Raw genomic sequence first — 20,430 nt, 5'->3', positions numbered from 1 at the left:
TTTTGAGTTTCGATATCTCAGCTTTGGAAGGGTCTAGAGCCTCCATTTTTGCGCTCGGGTCAAAGTCTCGCGGCCCTCTATCATAATCCAGAGTTTTGAGAAGATTGGAGAAACTTGATTTTTCGCCCAAAAACTAAAAAAACGTAAGGGGTAACACTGTCGTTTTTTTTTTCTGGTCGAAATTTTGAGTTTCGATATTCCAGCTCTGGAATGGTCTAGAGCCTCCATTTTTGCGCTCGGGTCAAAGTCTCGCGGCCCTCTATCATAATCCAGAGTTTTGAGAAGATTGGAGAAACTTGATTTTTCGCCCAAAAACTAAAAAAAACGTAAGGGGTAACACTGTCGTTTTTTTTTTTCTGGTCGAAATTTTGAGTTTCGATATCTCAGCTGTGGAATGGTCTAGAGCCTCCATTTTTGCGCTCGGGTCAAAGTCTCGCGGCCCTCTATCATAATCCAGAGTTTTGAGAAGATTGGAGAAACTTGATTTTTCGCCCAAAAACTAAAAAAAACGTAAGGGGTAACACTGTCGTTTTTTTTTCTGGTCGAAATTTTGAGTTTCGATATCTCAGCTCTGGAAGGGTCTAGAGCCTCCATTTTTGCGCTCGGGTCAAAGTCTCGCGGCCCTCTATCATAATCCAGAGTTTTGAGAAGATTGGAAAAACTTGATTTTTCGCCCGAAAACGAAAAAAAACGTAAGGGGTAACACTGTCGTTTTTTTTTCGGGTCGAAATTTTGAGTTTCGATATCTCAGCTCTGGAAGGGTCTAGAGCCTCCATTTTTGCGCTCGGGTCAAAGTCTCGCGGCCCTCTATCATAATCCAGAGTTTTGAGAAGATTGGAGAAACTTGATTTTTCGCCCGAAAACGAAAAAAAACGTAAGGGGTAACACTGTCGTTTTTTTTTGGGGTCGAAATTTTGAGTTTCGATATCTCAGCTCTGGAAGGGTCTAGAGCCTCAATTTTTGCGCTCGGGTCAAAGTCTCGCGGCCCTCTATCATAATCCAGAGTTTTGAGAAGATTGGAGAAACTTGATTTTTCGCCCAAAAACTAAAAAAAACGTAAGGGGTAACACTGTCGTTTTTTTTTTCGGGTCGAAATTTTGAGTTTCGATATCTCAGCTCTGGAAGGGTCTAGAGCCTCCATTTTTGCGCTCGGGTCAAAGTCTCGCGGCCCTCTATCATAATCCAGAGTTTTGAGAAGATTGGAGAAACTTGATTTTTCGCCCAAAAACTAAAAAAACGTAAGGGGTAACACTGTCGTTTTTTTTTTCTGGTCGAAATTTTGAGTTTCGATATTCCAGCTCTGGAATGGTCTAGAGCCTCCATTTTTGCGCTCGGGTCAAAGTCTCGCGGCCCTCTATCATAATCCAGAGTTTTGAGAAGATTGGAGAAACTTGATTTTTCGCCCAAAAACTAAAAAAAACGTAAGGGGTAACACTGTCGTTTTTTTTTTCTGGTCGAAATTTTGAGTTTCGATATCTCAGCTGTGGAATGGTCTAGAGCCTCCATTTTTGCGCTCGGGTCAAAGTCTCGCGGCCCTCTATCATAATCCAGAGTTTTGAGAAGATTGGAGAAACTTGATTTTTCGCCCAAAAACTAAAAAAAACGTAAGGGGTAACACTGTCGTTTTTTTTTCTGGTCGAAATTTTGAGTTTCGATATCTCAGCTCTGGAAGGGTCTAGAGCCTCCATTTTTGCGCTCGGGTCAAAGTCTCGCGGCCCTCTATCATAATCCAGAGTTTTGAGAAGATTGGAAAAACTTGATTTTTCGCCCGAAAACGAAAAAAAACGTAAGGGGTAACACTGTCGTTTTTTTTTCGGGTCGAAATTTTGAGTTTCGATATCTCAGCTCTGGAAGGGTCTAGAGCCTCCATTTTTGCGCTCGGGTCAAAGTCTCGCGCCCCTCTATCATAATCCAGAGTTTTGAGAAGATTGGAGAAACTTGATTTTTCGCCCGAAAACTAAAAAAAACGTAAGGGGTAACACTGTCGTTTTTTTTTCGGGTCGAAATTTTGAGTTTCGATATCTCAGCTCTGGAAGGGTCTAGAGCCTCAATTTTTGCGCTCGGGTCAAAGTCTCGCGGCCCTCTATCATAATCCAGAGTTTTGAGAAGATTGGAGAAACTTGATTTTTCGCCCAAAAACTAAAAAAAACGTAAGGGGTAACACTGTCGTTTTTTTTTTCGGGTCGAAATTTTGAGTTTCGATATCTCAGCTCTGGAAGGGTCTAGAGCCTCCATTTTTGCGCTCGGGTCAAAGTCTCGCGGCCCTCTATCATAATCCAGAGTTTTGAGAAGATTGGAGAAACTTGATTTTTCGCCCAAAAACTAAAAAAACGTAAGGGGTAACACTGTCGTTTTTTTTTTCTGGTCGAAATTTTGAGTTTCGATATTCCAGCTCTGGAATGGTCTAGAGCCTCCATTTTTGCGCTCGGGTCAAAGTCTCGCGGCCCTCTATCATAATCCAGAGTTTTGAGAAGATTGGAGAAACTTGATTTTTCGCCCAAAAACTAAAAAAAACGTAAGGGGTAACACTGTCGTTTTTTTTTTTCTGGTCGAAATTTTGAGTTTCGATATCTCAGCTGTGGAATGGTCTAGAGCCTCCATTTTTGCGCTCGGGTCAAAGTCTCGCGGCCCTCTATCATAATCCAGAGTTTTGAGAAGATTGGAGAAACTTGATTTTTCGCCCAAAAACTAAAAAAAACGTAAGGGGTAACACTGTCGTTTTTTTTTCTGGTCGAAATTTTGAGTTTCGATATCTCAGCTCTGGAAGGGTCTAGAGCCTCCATTTTTGCGCTCGGGTCAAAGTCTCGCGGCCCTCTATCATAATCCAGAGTTTTGAGAAGATTGGAAAAACTTGATTTTTCGCCCGAAAACGAAAAAAAACGTAAGGGGTAACACTGTCGTTTTTTTTTCGGGTCGAAATTTTGAGTTTCGATATCTCAGCTCTGGAAGGGTCTAGAGCCTCCATTTTTGCGCTCGGGTCAAAGTCTCGCGCCCCTCTATCATAATCCAGAGTTTTGAGAAGATTGGAGAAACTTGATTTTTCGCCCGAAAACTAAAAAAAACGTAAGGGGTAACACTGTCGTTTTTTTTTCGGGTCGAAATTTTGAGTTTCGATATCTCAGCTTTGGAAGGGTCTAGAGCCTCCATTTTTGCGCTCGGGTCAAAGTCTCGCGGCCCTCTATCATAATCCAGAGTTTTGAGAAGATTGGAGAAACTTGATTTTTCGCCCGAAAACGAAAAAAAACGTAAGGGGTAACACTGTCGTTTTTTTTTGGGGGTCGAAATTTTGAGTTTCGATATCTCAGCTCTGGAAGGGTCTAGAGCCTCCATTTTTGCGCTCGGGTCAAAGTCTCGCGGCCCTCTATCATAATCCAGAGTTTTGAGAAGATTGGAGAAACTTGATTTTTCGCCCGAAAACGAAAAAAAACGTAAGGGGTAACACTGTCGTTTTTTTTTTCGGGTCGAAATTTTGAGTTTCGATATCTCAGCTCTGGAAGGGTCTAGAGCCTCCATTTTTGCGCTCGGGTCAAAGTCTCGCGGCCCTCTATCATAATCCAGAGTTTTGAGAAGATTGGAGAAACTTGATTTTTCGCCCAAAAACTAAAAAAAACGTAAGGGGTAACACTGTCGTTTTTTTTTTGGGGTCGAAATTTTGAGTTTCGATATCTCAGCTCTGGAAGGGTCTAGAGCCTCCATTTTTGCGCTCGGGTCAAAGTCTCGCGGCCCTCTATCATAATCCAGAGTTTTGAGAAGATTGGAGAAACTTGATTTTTCGCCCAAAAACTAAAAAAAAACGTAAGGGGTAACACTGTCGTTTTTTTTTCGGGTCGAAATTTTGAGTTTCGATATCTCAGCTCTGGAAGGGTCTAGAGCCTCCATTTTTGCGCTCGGGTCAAAGTCTCGCGGCCCTCTATCATAATCCAGAGTTTTGAGAAGATTGGAGAAACTTGATTTTTCGCCCGAAAACGAAAAAAAACGTAAGGGGTAACACTGTCGTTTTTTTTTGGGGGTCGAAATTTTGAGTTTCGATATCTCAGCTCTGGAAGGGTCTAGAGCCTCCATTTTTGCGCTCGGGTCAAAGTCTCGCGGCCCTCTATCATAATCCAGAGTTTTGAGAAGATTGGAGAAACTTGATTTTTCGCCCGAAAACGAAAAAAAACGTAAGGGGTAACACTGTCGTTTTTTTTTCGGGTCGAAATTTTGAGTTTCGATATCTCAGCTCTGGAAGGGTCTAGAGCCTCCATTTTTGCGCTCGGGTCAAAGTCTCGCGGCCCTCTATCATAATCCAGAGTTTTGAGAAGATTGGAGAAACTTGATTTTTCGCCCAAAAACTAAAAAAAACGTAAGGGGTAACACTGTCGTTTTTTTTTTGGGGTCGAAATTTTGAGTTTCGATATCTCAGCTCTGGAAGGGTCTAGAGCCTCCATTTTTGCGCTCGGGTCAAAGTCTCGCGGCCCTCTATCATAATCCAGAGTTTTGAGAAGATTGGAGAAACTTGATTTTTCGCCCAAAAACTAAAAAAAAACGTAAGGGGTAACACTGTCGTTTTTTTTTCGGGTCGAAATTTTGAGTTTCGATATCTCAGCTCTGGAAGGGTCTAGAGCCTCCATTTTTGCGCTCGGGTCAAAGTCTCGCGGCCCTCTATCATAATCCAGAGTTTTGAGAAGATTGGAGAAACTTGATTTTTCGCCCGAAAACGAAAAAAAACGTAAGGGGTAACACTGTCGTTTTTTTTTTCGGGTCGAAATTTTGAGTTTCGATATCTCAGCTCTGGAAGGGTCTAGAGCCTCCATTTTTGCGCTCGGGTCAAAGTCTCGCGGCCCTCTATCATAATCCAGAGTTTTGAGAAGATTGGAGAAACTTGATTTTTCGCCCAAAAACTAAAAAAAACGTAAGGGGTAACACTGTCGTTTTTTTTTCGGGTCGAAATTTTGAGTTTCGATATCTCAGCTCTGGAAGGGTCTAGAGCCTCCATTTTTGCGCTCGGGTCAAAGTCTCGCGGCCCTCTATCATAATCCAGAGTTTTGAGAAGATTGGAGAAACTTGATTTTTCACCCGAAAACTAAAAAAAACGTAAGGGGTAACACTGTCTTTTTTTTTTCGGGTCGAAATTTTGAGTTTCGATATCTCAGCTGTGGAATGGTCTAGAGCCTCCATTTTTGCGCTCGGGTCAAAGTCTCGCGGCCATCTATCATAATCCAGAGTTTTGAGAAGATTGGAGAAACTTTATTTTTCGCCCAAAAACTAAAAAAAACGTAAGGGGTAACACTGTCGTTTTTTTTTTCAGGTCGAAATTTTGAGTTTCGATATCTCAGCTTTGGAAGGGTCTAGAGCCTCCATTTTTGCGCTCGGGTCAAAGTCTCGCGGCCCTCTATCATAATCCAGAGTTTTGAGAAGATTGGAGAAACTTGATTTTTCGCCCGAAAACGAAAAAAAACGTAAGGGGTAAGTAACACTGTCGTTTTTTTTGGGGTCGAAATTTTGAGTTTTGATATCTCAGCTCTGGAAGGGTCTAGAGCCTCCATTTTTGCGCTCGGGTCAAAGTCTCGCGGCCCTCTATCATAATCCAGAGTTTTGAGAAGATTGGAGAAACTTGATTTTTCGCCCGAAAACGAAAAAAAAACGTAAGGGGTAACACTGTCGGTTTTTTTTTCGGGTCGAAATTTTGAGTTTCGATATCTCAGCTCTGGAAGGGTCTAGAGCCTCCATTTTTGCGCTCGGGTCAAAGTCTCGCGGCCCTCTATCATAATCCAGAGTTTTGAGAAGATTGGAGAAACTTGATTTTTCGCCCAAAAACTAAAAAAAACGTAAGGGGTAACACTGTCGTTTTTTTTTTTCTGGTCGAAATTTTGAGTTTCGATATCTCAGCTCTGGAATGGTCTAGAGCCTCCATTTTTGCGCTCGGGTCAAAGTCTCGCGGCCCTCTATCAGAATCCAGAGTTTTGGGAAGATTGGAGAAACTTAATTTTTACATCGTTTTTTTTTTCAAAATTTCGACCAGAAAAAAACGACAGTGTTACGCCTTATGTTTTTTTTGGGAGGCGAAAAATTCAGTATCCCCAATCTTCTCAAAACTCTGGATTCTGATAGAGGGCCATGAGACTTAGAACTGAGTGCAAAAATGGAGGCTCTAGACCCTTCCAGAGCTGAGATATCGAAACTCAAAATTTCGACCAGAAAAAAAACGACAGTGGTACCCCTTTCGGTTTTTTTCGTTTTCGGGCGAAAAATTAAGTATCCCCAATCTTCTCAAAACTCTGGATTCTGATAGAGGGTCATGACATTTTTGCACTCAGGTCTAAGTCTCATGGCCCTCTATCAGAATCCAGAGTTTTGAGAAGATTGGAGAAACCTAATTTCTCGCCCGAACAAAAAAAAACGAAAGGGGTAACACTGTCGTTTTTTTTTTTCGGGTCGAAATTTTGAGTTTCGATATCTCAGCTCTGGAAGGGTCTAGAGTCTCCATTGTTGCACTCAGGTCTAAGTCTCATGACCCTCTATCAGAATCCAGAGTTTTGAGAAGATTGGAGAAACTCAAAATTTCGACCCAAAAAAAAAACGACAGTGGTACCCCTTTCGTTTTTTTTTTTCGGGCGAGAATTTAAGTTTCTCCAATCTTCTCAAAACTCTGGATTCTGATAGAGGGCCATGAGACTTAGACCTGAGTGCAAAAATGGAGGCTCTAGACCCTTCCAGAGCTGAGCTGTTTTTCTAATGTTATTTGCACTAATTGTTCTAATCACTTAAAGGTTCTTCTACAAAAACATGTCAAATATTAATTTAAATATTGGTTTGACAAGATTTGAGTACATGCAATAACTCACACGGGTCATACAATGTAAAACAAATTTATTCAGCAAGTTTTCATTAAATTCAGAGTTTTTCAGCTTGTCGGCACAGTTTGATTCTTAATAGTGTAGAATAAAATCACCTGTCATAGGTTAATCAAGAGCTGCAGAATATATGAACTGATGCATGTGTGGAAAAATAAGTCTCTCGCATACATCAGAGTCATGATCGCTTACAAGCAGAAGTGATGAGAACTGTCCTTGAAAAGAGTTCTTGACACTTTAGTAAAACATCCAAATCATATCACACATGCTTTCAATGTCCAAAAGAGAGAAAGCAGTACACACACTCAAGTACTGCATGAAGAAATATATAAAAGTTTGACCCTTAAATCAACAGCGCCGGAAAGCAAACGAACACAAGCATGGCTGACGTACCAAAGCCTGTGGTTGTTCAGGTAAAAACAGGCTGCTGGCACTTAAAGGGATAGTTCACTTTGAAATTAATTTTTTGTGTGTTTTAGCTTACCTCAAGGACATCCAAGATGTAGGTGTCTTTGTTGCCGCAGTAGTTTTGATATTTTTAGGTCAAACCGTTCTTGTCTGTCAGTCATATAATGGAGGTCTATGGTCACCACCTCAAAGAGCATGCACAGAGAAGTCCAAATTAAACATGATTTAATGACTCATAAATGTAAGTACACATTGATGGCCTAAGACATGAAACGAGCGGTTTGAGTGAGAAAACGAACTGTGTTTATATCGTTTTTACCTCTTGTAACCACAGCCACGTCCAAGTCTGTCACTTCAGTCTGCACCAAAGCCGGAAGTGATCTCTCGTGCGTGGACGTCACTCATTGTTTACACAGATTTCAGAAGTGTTACCCTTCACTGTGAAGATCTAAACATATTTAGATATACAGGAAATCACAATGGAAGATGATTTCGATATATCAACAGACAACGTTGATTTTTTTTCACAACCGCGCGAGAGATCACTTCCAGCGCTTGCGCAGACCGAAGCGCCCGCGCCCTCAGATCACTTGGACGTGGCTGTGGTTACAAAAGGTAAAAACGATATAAACACAGTTCGTTTTCTCACACAAACCTCTTGTTTCGTGTCTTAGGCCATCAATGTGTACTTACATTCACGAGTCATTAAATCGTGTTTAATCTGGACTTCTCTGTGCATGCTCTTTGAGGTGGTGACCATAGACCTCCATTATATGACTGACAGAGAAGAACGGTTTGACCTAAAAATATCAAAATTGAAAATACTGTGGAAACAAAGACACCTACATCTTGGATGTCCTTGAGGGAAGCTAAAACATACCAAAAATTAATTTTAAAGTGAACTATCCCTTTAACATTGGTTTCTTGTGCTATCAATCACAAATACACTGCAAACGAAACATCCATTACAGCAACGACATGCTGCATTCAAGCACATTCAACATCCATTCCTCAATGAACAATTACAGCTATTCTTATAATTATAAACTCCAATGAGAGATCTTAATATTCTATAATAACAGAACAATTGTTTATTTCTACCTAATGTATATTTCGACTATTTAATGCTTTCTATCAATGCTGTCCTCTATCCTAAGCATTCCACAGTATGAAGATTCGAGCTGGTCTTTGGTTTACACACTCCAGCTGTGAGCACATCCTTATACAGAGAAAACACACACAGTACAGGCATTCAGAAAAAAAAAATTATAAATAATTGATGACTTTCTCATATTTTGTTTCTCGCCCAAAAGTTTTGCCATTTGAGCCACGAAGGTCTTTGCTGCGAGTTAGTTTTGGTTCATAATATTCCAAAGCAGACTCATGATTCACAAAGTAATTATTCAGTAAAAAAAAAAAAAAAAGCTTAATCTTTTAGTGTTCATAAAAATGACACTTGAGTTGAATGTTACAGAAATGCATGAATGCTAAATGATTGAAATTATTAGTAATTCTGGGCCGAAACCAAAAAAAAATCAGGATGCATTTGGCTGAAAACTTTAATTAATTAATTCAATGCGTTTAATAATCAACACTCAAACCAAACTGAGTGCATTTAAATTGCACATTATTTTTATTAAATTTGATTACACTTTATTTTAAGGTGTCATTGTTACATTGTAATTACATATTTAAGCACTGAGTGATATTAATTGATTTTTTGATTTGATTTGATGATATTTATTTCAAACCCGCATTCTCGTTCTCACAAATTAACATAACAGGCTATAAACAATTTATACAAGTGCATGGTTTGAATTTGAATTAACTACATGTACTTGCTATAGTTACGGTTAGGATTTGGTTGAGGGTTAGTTGCATGTAATTATGCATTACTGTTATTACTATAGTAAGTACATGAAACATGTAACAAGGACACTGTAAAATAAAGTGTTACCTTAAAATTAATATGATAAAAAAAATCAATTTTAATTATTAGATCATAATAATTAAAAAAAAAATGTGAATGTAAAAAAAGCATTTTTTTGAATTATTAATACTTTAAATTATGATTTTTTTTTTAGATTTGCAATGCATTTGTGAATCATTTCCCCCTATTGTTCATGATGTGTGACCTCTAATAAATAAAAATCAATACTTGTGATACTGTACAGACGTGACGCATCACAACTGTATCAAAAATAAAGCGTCCCTCGCCCTCCTGTACCGTACCATCGCTGTTCATGTTGGACCGACACTGACGTTATTGCTAGAGTTTGAACAGAAAGGGCATTTCAGTGCAAAAGAAACGAAGCAGGAGAGGAGACAGATGGAGTCAGTGCAGAAGCAGAACTACTGAAGCCCTCGCCGAGTGTCCCTCAGATCACACTATTTACTGATGAGTTTGACCAGACTCTGTCGAAGGTCGTTGAGGTCGTAGATCTTGACGTCGAGGATCTGAACGACTCTCTGCACCTCGTTCTCGGCGCGCTCGCGATCTTCCAGCGCTGAGGACAGGTTCTGCTCTGCGTTCTGCACACGCCGCTCCAGATCCATGTTACGCATCTCCAACTCCTGAAACACACCACAGAGGTCACTGATTTAACACACCTTTCACAGGAATTAACCCTCTAATGTCTTCATGTACGTTACACAGCGGCGCATGCTGCGTGAAGAAACAGAGTATAATATAGGAATATAAATATAGGAATATAAAACATGATTCTGTACAAAATGAAGAATTTTAAAAATGTATGGACAACAATATAGAAACATAAAACCTGATTCTTCCATTTTAACCTAATGTTTTGAATGTTCATATTTTGAAAATGTATTTGACTTCTACATACCAGCCATTCATGCTGAAGTGAGATACGTTTCAGAAATATTTTTTAGGCTAGATTATTTTTAATATAAATATGAATAAAGTTATTATTAAAATTATAATTTAATGTAAAAATGCAAAACAACAACTATTCTCTATACAATTGTGAATCCTGCGATTGTGAATTTGAATGTGATTGTGAATGCGATTGTGATTATGAAAGTGATTTTGAATGTGATTGTGAATGTGATTGTGAATTTGAATGTGATTGAATACGATTGTGAATGGGATTATGAATGTGATTTGGAATTTGAATGTGAATGGGATTATGAATGCGATTGTGAATGTATGATTGAATATGATTGTGAATGTGATTGTGTGTGCGAATTTGAATTTGAATGTGATTGTGAATTTGAATAAGATGTCTGAATGCGATTGTGAACGTGATTATGAATGTGAAAGCAATTGTGAATTCGAATGTGATTGTGAATTCTAATGTGATTGTGAATGCGATTGTGATTGTGAATGCGATTATGATCGTGATTGTGAATGTGATTGTAAATTTGAATGCGATTGTGATTATGAATGCGATTGTGATTATGAATGTGACTGTGATAATGATCGTGATTGTGAATATGATTGTGATTATGAATGTGATTGTGAATGCAATTGTGAATTTGAATGTGATTGTGATTGTGAATGGGATTGTGAATTTGAATGTGATTGTGATTATCAATGTGATTGTGAATCTGATTGTGATTATCAATGTGATTGTGAATCTGATTGTGATTATCAATGTGATTGTGAATTTGAATGTGATTATGAATGTGATTGTGATAATGATCGAGATTGTGAATATGAATGTGAATGTGATTGTGAATTTGAATGTGATTATCAATGTGATTGTGAATCTGATTGTGATTATCAATGTGATTGTGAATGTGATTGTGAATTTGAATGTGATTATGAATGCGATTGTTATAATGATCGTGATTGTGAATGCGATTGTGAATTTGAATGTGATTGTGAATGCGATTGAGATAGAGATAATGATCGTGATTTTGAATATGATTGAGAATGCGATTGTGAATTTGAATGTGATTATCAATGTGATTGTGAATGTAATTGTGAATTTGAAATTCGGATTCACAATCACATTCACAATCATGATCATTATCACAATCAATGCGATTGTGATAATGATCATGATTGTGAATGTGATTTTAAATCCGATTGTGAATTTGAATGTGATTGTGAATGCGATTGTGATAATGATCGTGATGGTGAATGCGATTGTGAATTTGAACGCGATTGAATGCGATTGTGAATATGATTGTGAATGTGATTGTGATTATGAATGTGATTGTGAATGCAATTGTGAATGTGATTGTGATTGTGAATGCGATTGTGATTGTTCCAGCACCTGTAGTCTGTGTACGGCTTCTTCTCTCTCTCTCTCCAGCTCATGGTAGTTCGACTTCTTACTCTGTAGAATCCGGATTTCCTGAAATGCATTGAGATGCAATAATGAGCAGAAATCTCTAATACAGTGAGTCCTTGCTGAAAGTGTGTGTGTGTGTGTGTGTTAAAAAGAGGAGTTTGAGCTGAATATTACAGTGACTTTCAGGAAAGAACATCTGTAGGTCACTGGACTCTCCCCTCCATCAGAGGAGTGTGTGTGCTTGTGAGAGAGAGTGTGTGTGAGCGAGCATGTGTTAGTGTGATAGCAAGTGTGTATTTGTGTGTGTGTGTGTGTTTGAGTGAGAGGTTGAGAGTGTATGTGAGTGTGTATTTGAATGAGTGTGTGTGTGTGTCTCACCTCATCCTTCGCCTTCAGTAAGTTCTCCAGCTCCTCCAGGGATTGAGTGAGTTCATCTTTGAGCATGTCACTGGGTCCCTGACTACCATGAGCCTCCAGCTCCGACACCTACACACACACACACACACACACAATCAACTTTAAAGAACACTTAATATAAGGAGAAACGTCTTCAATGATTTCACACAATACTTTTATGTTTAACAGATTATTTTTACCTAATATTTTCATGCGTTTGTAGAATTATATTTGACGTTTACATAACAGCCAGTTACATGTAAATATGCATAATTTACTGTTACTAATACAGTTAGTACATGTAACGCTGTAAAATACGTGTTAGCAAATGCTATAAATAAAACACAACTATACTGCTATTGCAATCTCTATATGATTGTGGACACTGTGTAAATATTTATCTTGCTATCTAGACTATGCACAATTTTATTATTATTATTCAATATTATTATTCATGTTATTTTAGCATCATTGAGACATGGTTATTAAAGTTAACAAACAAAAACTAAAACCATCAAAAAACTGTTGCTTGAAATTAAAACAATCAAATTTATTTTATTTCTCATTTTCATTTAGTTGAACTTGATGTACTAAAATACATATACTAACTAAAACTGAAATAAAAATTAATAAAAACTATAGACATAACATAAAAAATAATATATATAAAAAATAATAAAACTATAATAGTAACGCAATAGAACTAAAATAACACTGACTGAGGTACTATTATAATTTCTTCTAATTTTTCTATCTATATTTACAATTTAAATTTAGTTTAATTTTGATGTTTTTGTCATTTTTTAAGTAAAAAAAAATATATATATATATATATATATATATATATATAACGAACTCTAAATTTTAAACTCCTACAACAGAATCCTGTAGAAAAAAACACTGATAAATGAATATCAGTCTGTTATTCACACAAAGGATCAGACTCTGAATAGAGACTCTTTTGAACGTGTGTGAAAGAAACCTGTCTGGAAACACTCATTAACTAATTTCAAGTGTCAGTTCTTCCAGAAAACAGGCTCTTATTGATATTTTTCGGCGATGGCAGAACGTTTTGAGGCTCGGATGAAAGCGGTAATGACTCACTCATTTCTCTCCTCCTGCCTGTCCATTTCTTTACAAACACACTGATGCGTAAAACCATTTGATAACTTCACTCAGGCACATTACACAGAATCTCCAGCATAATGGCCATCATAAAGCTGACCTACATACACACACACTGATCATTCACACATTATATTTGAATATTGCATTACAGACAGTAAACAGTGTTTTACTTTTACACTGCGCTTTAACCAGATGTGATGCAACAAGTTATTGAGTATTAATTCAGAAGTATAAATGCTGCGCAAAATTACAAACTCAGGTCATATTTGATGCTTCATATACAGCTATAGTTCACTATCACTCAAATGTTTGAGGTTGGTATGACTTTTTCAATGTTTTTGAAGGAACTCTCTTACGTACATCAAAAATAGTGAAATATTATTACAATTTAAAATAAGTGTTCTCTATGTAAATATATGTTAAAGTGTAATTTATTCCTGTGATTTTCAGCATCATTACTCCAGTCTTCAGTGTCACATAATCCTTCAGAAATCACTCTAATATGATGATTTGATGCTCAAGAAACATTTAATAATATTATCAATGATGAAAATGGTTGTGTACAATTTTTTTCAGGATTATTTGATCAAAACAACAGCATTTTTTATGTTTAAAATAGAATCTTTTGTAACATTATAAATGTCTTTACTGTCACTTCTGATCAATTTAATGTGTTCTTGCCGAAAAAAATATTAATTTCTCAAGAAAAAGTCAAATGTAACAAAAGATGATTTTTTGCTTTGAATCACCACAATAAAAACAGAAATATCTTTTAAAGAGGACCTATCACGCTTTTCCCCATGTTCATCTGTTTAGTGTGTAATGTTGCCGAGTTCTTCTCTATATCAGCACGCACACACACGCACACACGCACACAGTAAAGTCTGATTCATACTTCCGCGTCAACGCGTAACTCGACCCGATCTCACGTCCAAATCGTACGAATTCGACGAATGAGTAAAAAGTCTAATTCGAACAATTCATACGACCTCACTCGTACGAATTAGTACGATTTTGTTAAATCGTACATATTTTACGAATTGGCCAATTCGTACGAATTCGTACGAATGACCTACCTCTTACCCCGCCCCTAAACCTAACCATCACGTGGGTTTAGACAAAAATCGTACAAATTCGACAAATGATTAAAAAGTGGCTAATTCGTAACAATTCATACGACCTCGCTCGTACGAATTAGTACGATTTTGCTAAATCGTACATATTTTACAAATTGGCCAATTCGTATGAATTCGTACGAATGACCTACCCCTTACCCCCGCCCCTAAACCTACCCATCACGTGGGTTTAGACAAATCATACGAATTCGACGAATGATTAAAAAGTGGCTAATTCGTAACAATTCATACGAGCTCGCTCGTACGAATTAGTAAGATTTTGTTAAATCGTACATATTTTACGAATTGCCCAATTCATACGAATTTGTACGAATAACCTACCTCTTACCCCGCCCCTAAACCTACCCATCACGTGGGTTTAGACAAAAATCGTACAAATTCGACAAATGATTAAAAAGTGGCTAATTCGTAACAATTCATACGACCTCGCTCGTACGAATTAGTACGATTTTGTTAAATCGTACATATTTTACAAATTGGCCAATTCGTATGAATTCGTACGAATGACCTACCTCTTACCCCGCCCCTAAACCTACCCATCACGTGGGTTTAGACAAGACAAATCGTACAAATTCGTATGAGTGAGGTCGTACAAATTAGACACTTTTTAATCATTCGTCGAATTCGTACGAATTGGTCGTGAGATAGCGTAGCGTAACTACACATGCAGAGGGAGCGTGTGAAAAAGAGAGGGGTTCTGGCAGACCAATCACAGCGCTTGCGTCCGCTGTACGTCAGGGTACGCGTGCTACACACAGCCTACGGCGTAGCTACGGCGTGAGTTCGACTCAGAAGTATAAACCGGGCTTTAGCCGACCCCTAAACCTGTCCGCACTCTAAAAAATGCTGGGTTGTTGTAACCCAACTTTGGGTCAAATATGGACAAACCCAGCCATTGGGTTAAATTTTTTAATGACATTTTTAACCCAACGTTTGGTTTTGTCCATATTTGACCCAAAGTTGGGTTAAAACAACCCAGCATTTTTTAGAGTGTAAAAAAACGCATTCTGTATGATTTATAAGCTTATTTCCTCAATTTCGGCCCACACTGACATGAGTCCCGTGCATTTGTGTTTAAATCCCCACCGGATAGAAAAACATCTACACACACTCACTCGCTCACTAACACACACACCGGAGAAAAAGGAGCACCTCCTAAAGGTCTGTGGCTCTTGAAGGGACTGGATTATTTTTAACCATGTAAAGTTTCCCAAACGAGGGTCTGGCAGCTTCCCCTGCTGATATTTCAGTCCACAGAACTAGGCCATTGAAAGTAGGATATCGCTGTCCTACAAACCACCCCACATCTCTCTCTCTCTCTCGCTCGTCCCTCAAGACATGAACCATTTTCAACCACCTGGTCGCCTGTTCTCGTCCCAAAGAGACGAGGGCTACCTCTCTCTCTCACACTGAAGTGATAATGAGAGCAAACGGTGTGAAGAGAGGGTGATGAAGACAATCCTATTCGGATCAATAGAGAGTCGGATTACTTTAAATTAAGATGTATTTAATGCTTTTGAAAAGGTATCTTCTGCTCACCAAGACTGTGTTTATTTAATAAAAAAATACAGTAATAATATCTGAAATATTATTACAATTTAAAACTGTTTTCTATGTGAATATACACTCACCGGCCACTTTATTAGGTACACCTGTCCAACTGCTCGTTAACACTTAATTTCTAAGGAGCCAATCACATGGCGGCAACTCAGTGCATTTAGGCATGTAGACATGGTCAAGACAATCTCCTGCAGTTCAAACCGAGCATCAGTATGGGGAAGAAAGGTGATTTGAGTGACTTTGAACGTGGCATGATTGTTGGTGCCAGAAGGGCTGGTCTGAGTATTTCAGAAACTGCTAATCTACTGGGATTTTCACGCACAACCATCTCTAGGGTTTACAGAGAATGGTCCGAAAAAGAAAAAACATCCAGTGAGCGGCAGTTCTGTGGGCGGAAATGCCTTGTTGATGCCAGAGGTCAGAGGAGAATGGCCAGACTGGTTCGAGCTGATAGAAGGGCAACAGTGACTCAAATAACCACCCGTTACAACCAAGGTGGGCAGAAGAGCATCTCTGAACGCACAGTACGTCGAACTTTGAGGCAGATGGGCTACAGCAGCAGAAGACCACACCGGGTGCCACTCCTTTCAGCTAAGAACAGGAAACTGAGGCTACAATTTGCACAAGCTCATCGAAATTGGACAATAGAAGATTGGAAAAACGTTGCCTGGTCTGATGAGTCTCGATTTCTGCTGCGACATTCGGATGGTAGGGTCAGAATTTGGCGTCTACAACATGAACGCATGGATCCATCCTACCTTGTATCAACGGTTCAGGCTGGTGGTGGTGGTGTCATGGTGTGGGGAATATTTTCTTGGCACTCTTTGGGCCCCTTGGTACCAATTGAGCATCGTTGCAACGCCACAGCCTACCTGAGTATTGTTGCTGACCATGTCCATCCCTTTATGACCACAATGTACCCAACTTCTGATGGCTACTTTCAGCAGGATAATGCGCCATGTCATAAAGCTGGAATCATCTCAGACTGGTTTCTTGAACATGACAATGAGTTCGCTGTACTCAAATGGCCTCCACAGTCACCAGATCTCAATCCAATAGAGCATCTTTGGGATGTGGTGGAACGGGAGATTCGCATCATGGATGTGCAGCCGACAAATCTGCGGCAACTGTGTGATGCCATCATGTCAATATGGACCAAACTCCCTGAGGAATGCTTCCAGCACCTTGTTGAATCTATGCCACGAAGAATTGAGGCAGTTCTGAAGGCAAAAGGGGGTCCAACCCGTTACTAGCATGGGGTACCTAATAAAGTGGCCGGTGAGTGTATTGTAAAATGTAATTTATTCCTGTGTATTTTCAGCATCATTACCCCAGTCTTCAGTGTCACATGACCCATCAGAAATCACTCCAATTTGATGATTTTGCAGTTATAATCAATTATTGGTGTGCAATTATTAAAGCTACACTGTGTGATTTTTACCGCCATCTAGTGGTGAAAAGGTGTATGACCATCCAGTGAATATTAGTTTCTGTTCCTCTCAATTACGATTTCGTTTTAACTCCTACGGTGGCCAATGTAGTCCAAGATTAACATGGCTTCCAGTTGGACCTCGTCCATGAGTGTTAACTCAAACGTAAACGCGAAAGGCGAAGCTTGAATTAACGGGTATGTCCCTCTTTGGCTAATGTACTTTCAAGATGGAGGGGCAACATGGCGAACCCCTTACCCGTATGTATTTTCAATGGCATATTATACACTCACGAAAATACTTTATTACTTGAACGAAGTAAATATACATTAATGAGCACATATATTTTTGAAAGAACTAAGTGTTTTAGGCTAAGACTGAACTAAAAGAGTTACACAGTGTAGCTTTAATAAAGTTTCTTATTATTTTCAGTTAAACAGAACAGAGTTTTTGCTGCTTTAAACACTTTTTGACAGGATTCCTTTCAATAAGCAGCATTTGTTTGAAAATTAAGCTTTGCCATCACAAAAACAAATTACATTAAATATTTTCCTTTAAATACTATTTCACTGTGTCATGTTTGATCAAATAATGCAGTGTTGTTGAGCATAAAAGATTTCTTCTATTTCTAACTTTTGACCGGTAGCGTAAATTAAAGCCCCCATGTAGTCAATCATTTGATCCTTTAATTAAAACTCATCTGTCATCACCAAAATGACGTTTTTTCCTTGCCTTCATGACATCAAATATCTTGAATGTAACCCGACACCCTTGCCTCATTTAGTATGCATGGTTCTATGAATATGTAAATGAGCCCCGCCTCCACTCAGAGATCCACTGGTTGACGATCACACGTTGATCTGATTGGTTACAAGGAGACTGTTGAGACTTTGACACTGTCTTTTGTTTTAAGGAGGAAATACTCAGCAATACGGTCGACTTATGAACTTACACATGGTTAAAGCGTATTAAAAACACCACATACACACGTAAACAACATTAAAAGCTGGATTTTCACCACAGGGGGGCTTTAATAAAATATTTCGACTTGTTTGCACTTTCAATCCTTGCATTCAAAGCATCTTCCACTCTATATCGTCACCTGGTCTCGTAACCTCTCGGTCTCGTCCTGATACGCCGCCAGCTGTTTCTTCCACTGCTCCACGTTGGCGTTCGCCTCATGAAGCGCCGCCACTAGTTTGGAGTTACTGTCCTGTAAGGTGAAGAGCTCTGCCTCCAGGTTCATCTCACAGATCGACCTGTAAGAGAAACGCTCAAAACTTTCAGTGTCTGACCATTTTAACCCTGATGTCATGTTGACTTTTAGTTGTAACCAGGGCTTGACATTAACACCCGCCAAACGGAGGTGGATCTCACTCCTATTAGCCACTTTGGCGGGTTGAATTTTATATAATATACGTTTTCAATTATAATCTTTTAAAAAGGCATCTGAAATAATAAGCTCTAGTGCTGTAATTAATATTGATTTTTCGATACATATTGATACGGAAATATCTTAAATCTCCGCCAGCAAGTGACACACAAACACTGTAAAAAATATTTTCAAGATTTGTTATCACAACGTATTTTCTCATAATAATTCATTTAGTTGAGATAACTTATTATTTTGAGTTTCTGATGGTTAAATTAATCTCCTTCATTGTATTAACTCACTTTTTCCAGTTCAATCAACTTAAAATTTTAAGGCGACGCAGGTTACTTACTTTTTTAAGTTAAACCAATAATTTCTTTTACAGTGTAGTAATCACAACATTTTTTCTTTTGTCAAATCAACTTAAATAATTTATTTAGTTGAGATAACATATATTTTTGAGTTTCTGATGGTTAAATTAATCTCCTTCATTGTATTAACTCACTTTTTCCAGTTCAATCAACTTAAAATTTTAAGGCAACCAGGTTACTTTAAGTTAAACCAAAAATATTTTTTTTACAGTGAACCTTTTGCTCACTAATTTAAATAGCTCCGGATTTATATTGATGGTGGTTCAGGGCTTGAATTACAGCGAGGGATTGCGCGTATAGACTCATTCCCACAGATTTTGTGCTCACACTTAAAGTGTGTATACATAAAGACAAGTATATTGGCTATATAACACAGTGTAATGGGTCCGTGCGGCAGGTCTTAAAGTGACAGCAGCTGCCAAATTATACTATTAAAAGATATCTATATGGTATTATTCCGCTATGGTATCGGAAATTGTGCAAAATTCCAAATTGTGGCCAGTGAAAATGCTAAGTGGCTAGTAACTTTGGAAACCCACTAGCCAAAGTGTCTGGTGAGCCAAAAAGTTATTGATGTTCATGACAGTTTATGATGACGGGATGATTGACGGCAGTTTACAGTCTAACAGAGAGTCGAACTGAGAGTCAATAATGTACATCGCAGAACAGATCAAGGTGAGCATTTGAGCTTATAAAACTTAAACTTTTGCATTTATTTTTTAAATGAGCGCTCGTTTCGCTAGATAAGACCCTTATTCATCGTCTGTAATCGTTTAAAGTCCTTTGAAGCTGCACTGAAACTCTCATTTGGACCTTGAACCGTTTGGACCCCATTGAAGTCCATTATATGGAGAAAAATCCTGGAATGTTTTCATCAAAAACCTTAATTTCTTTTCGACTGAAGAAAGAAAGACGTGGACATCTTGGATGACATGGGGGTGAGTAAATTATCAGTTTTTTCAAAAGTGAACTACTCTAAGTTAAATTCACAACTTTGGATGGAAACACAGTCAAAAAAATGGCTCTCCAAAATGGTGAAAAATATTTTTTTGGTTTATTTATCTTGCCTGCAAAATCCAGCGCCATAATGCACGTGTGCTGTAGGTGCTTACTATGGTGATCAGGATGATTGTTTTTACTTATAACTCACATGGTAAAGAGGCCTGTGATCGTTCAAGAAAACTTGATTTAGAGGCATTTTATAGGCTCTTTCAAAGGCCCATTATAGTGTGATAATTGGGTGTTCTCCACAAACGTGGATAGCCAGAAAATGAGCTACATTAGCTGGAGCCTTACCCCTCGGACAGCATCTTCTTAATGCGCTCCTTCTCCGAGGACAGAGTAATATCAGCGCTCTGACTCCTGAAGAGCTTGTCCTCCGGCCCGTTCACACACATCACTGGAGGAGACTGCAGCTCATCAGACAGGTCCTAACACACACACACACACACGGAAAATATTATCGCATGAATCCAGACACACACCGACGGCTCAGCTTCTGTCTGACTTCACAGTTAATCCTTTAAACACA

General features: G+C 38.6%; 1 protein-coding gene across 1 annotated transcript in view; it reads right to left on the bottom strand.

Annotated features, from left to right (window-relative positions):
- Positions 1 to 8,063: 8,063 nt before the first annotated feature.
- Positions 8,064 to 20,430, bottom strand: part of LOC120474949 (homer protein homolog 3) — a 30,667-nt gene continuing 18,300 nt past the window's right edge. The window contains exons 6-10 of the mRNA XM_039665602.2: positions 20,196 to 20,329; positions 18,259 to 18,415; positions 11,885 to 11,992; positions 11,489 to 11,569; positions 8,064 to 9,815 (exon numbers count right to left, since the gene is read on the bottom strand). Of these exons, the coding sequence (XP_039521536.1) occupies positions 9,630 to 9,815; positions 11,489 to 11,569; positions 11,885 to 11,992; positions 18,259 to 18,415; positions 20,196 to 20,329 (666 nt within the window). The 3' untranslated portion in view covers positions 8,064 to 9,629. The remainder of the gene's footprint in view (positions 9,816 to 11,488; positions 11,570 to 11,884; positions 11,993 to 18,258; positions 18,416 to 20,195; positions 20,330 to 20,430) is intronic.

The sequence above is a fragment of the Pimephales promelas genome, chromosome 5 (genome assembly GCF_988280905.1).
Source record: "Pimephales promelas chromosome 5, fPimPro1.hap1.1, whole genome shotgun sequence".
NCBI classification, from domain to species: domain Eukaryota; kingdom Metazoa; phylum Chordata; class Actinopteri; order Cypriniformes; family Leuciscidae; genus Pimephales; species Pimephales promelas.
The sequence above is the reverse complement of the archived record's forward strand: the minus strand, read 5'-3'. Positions and strand labels throughout refer to the sequence as shown.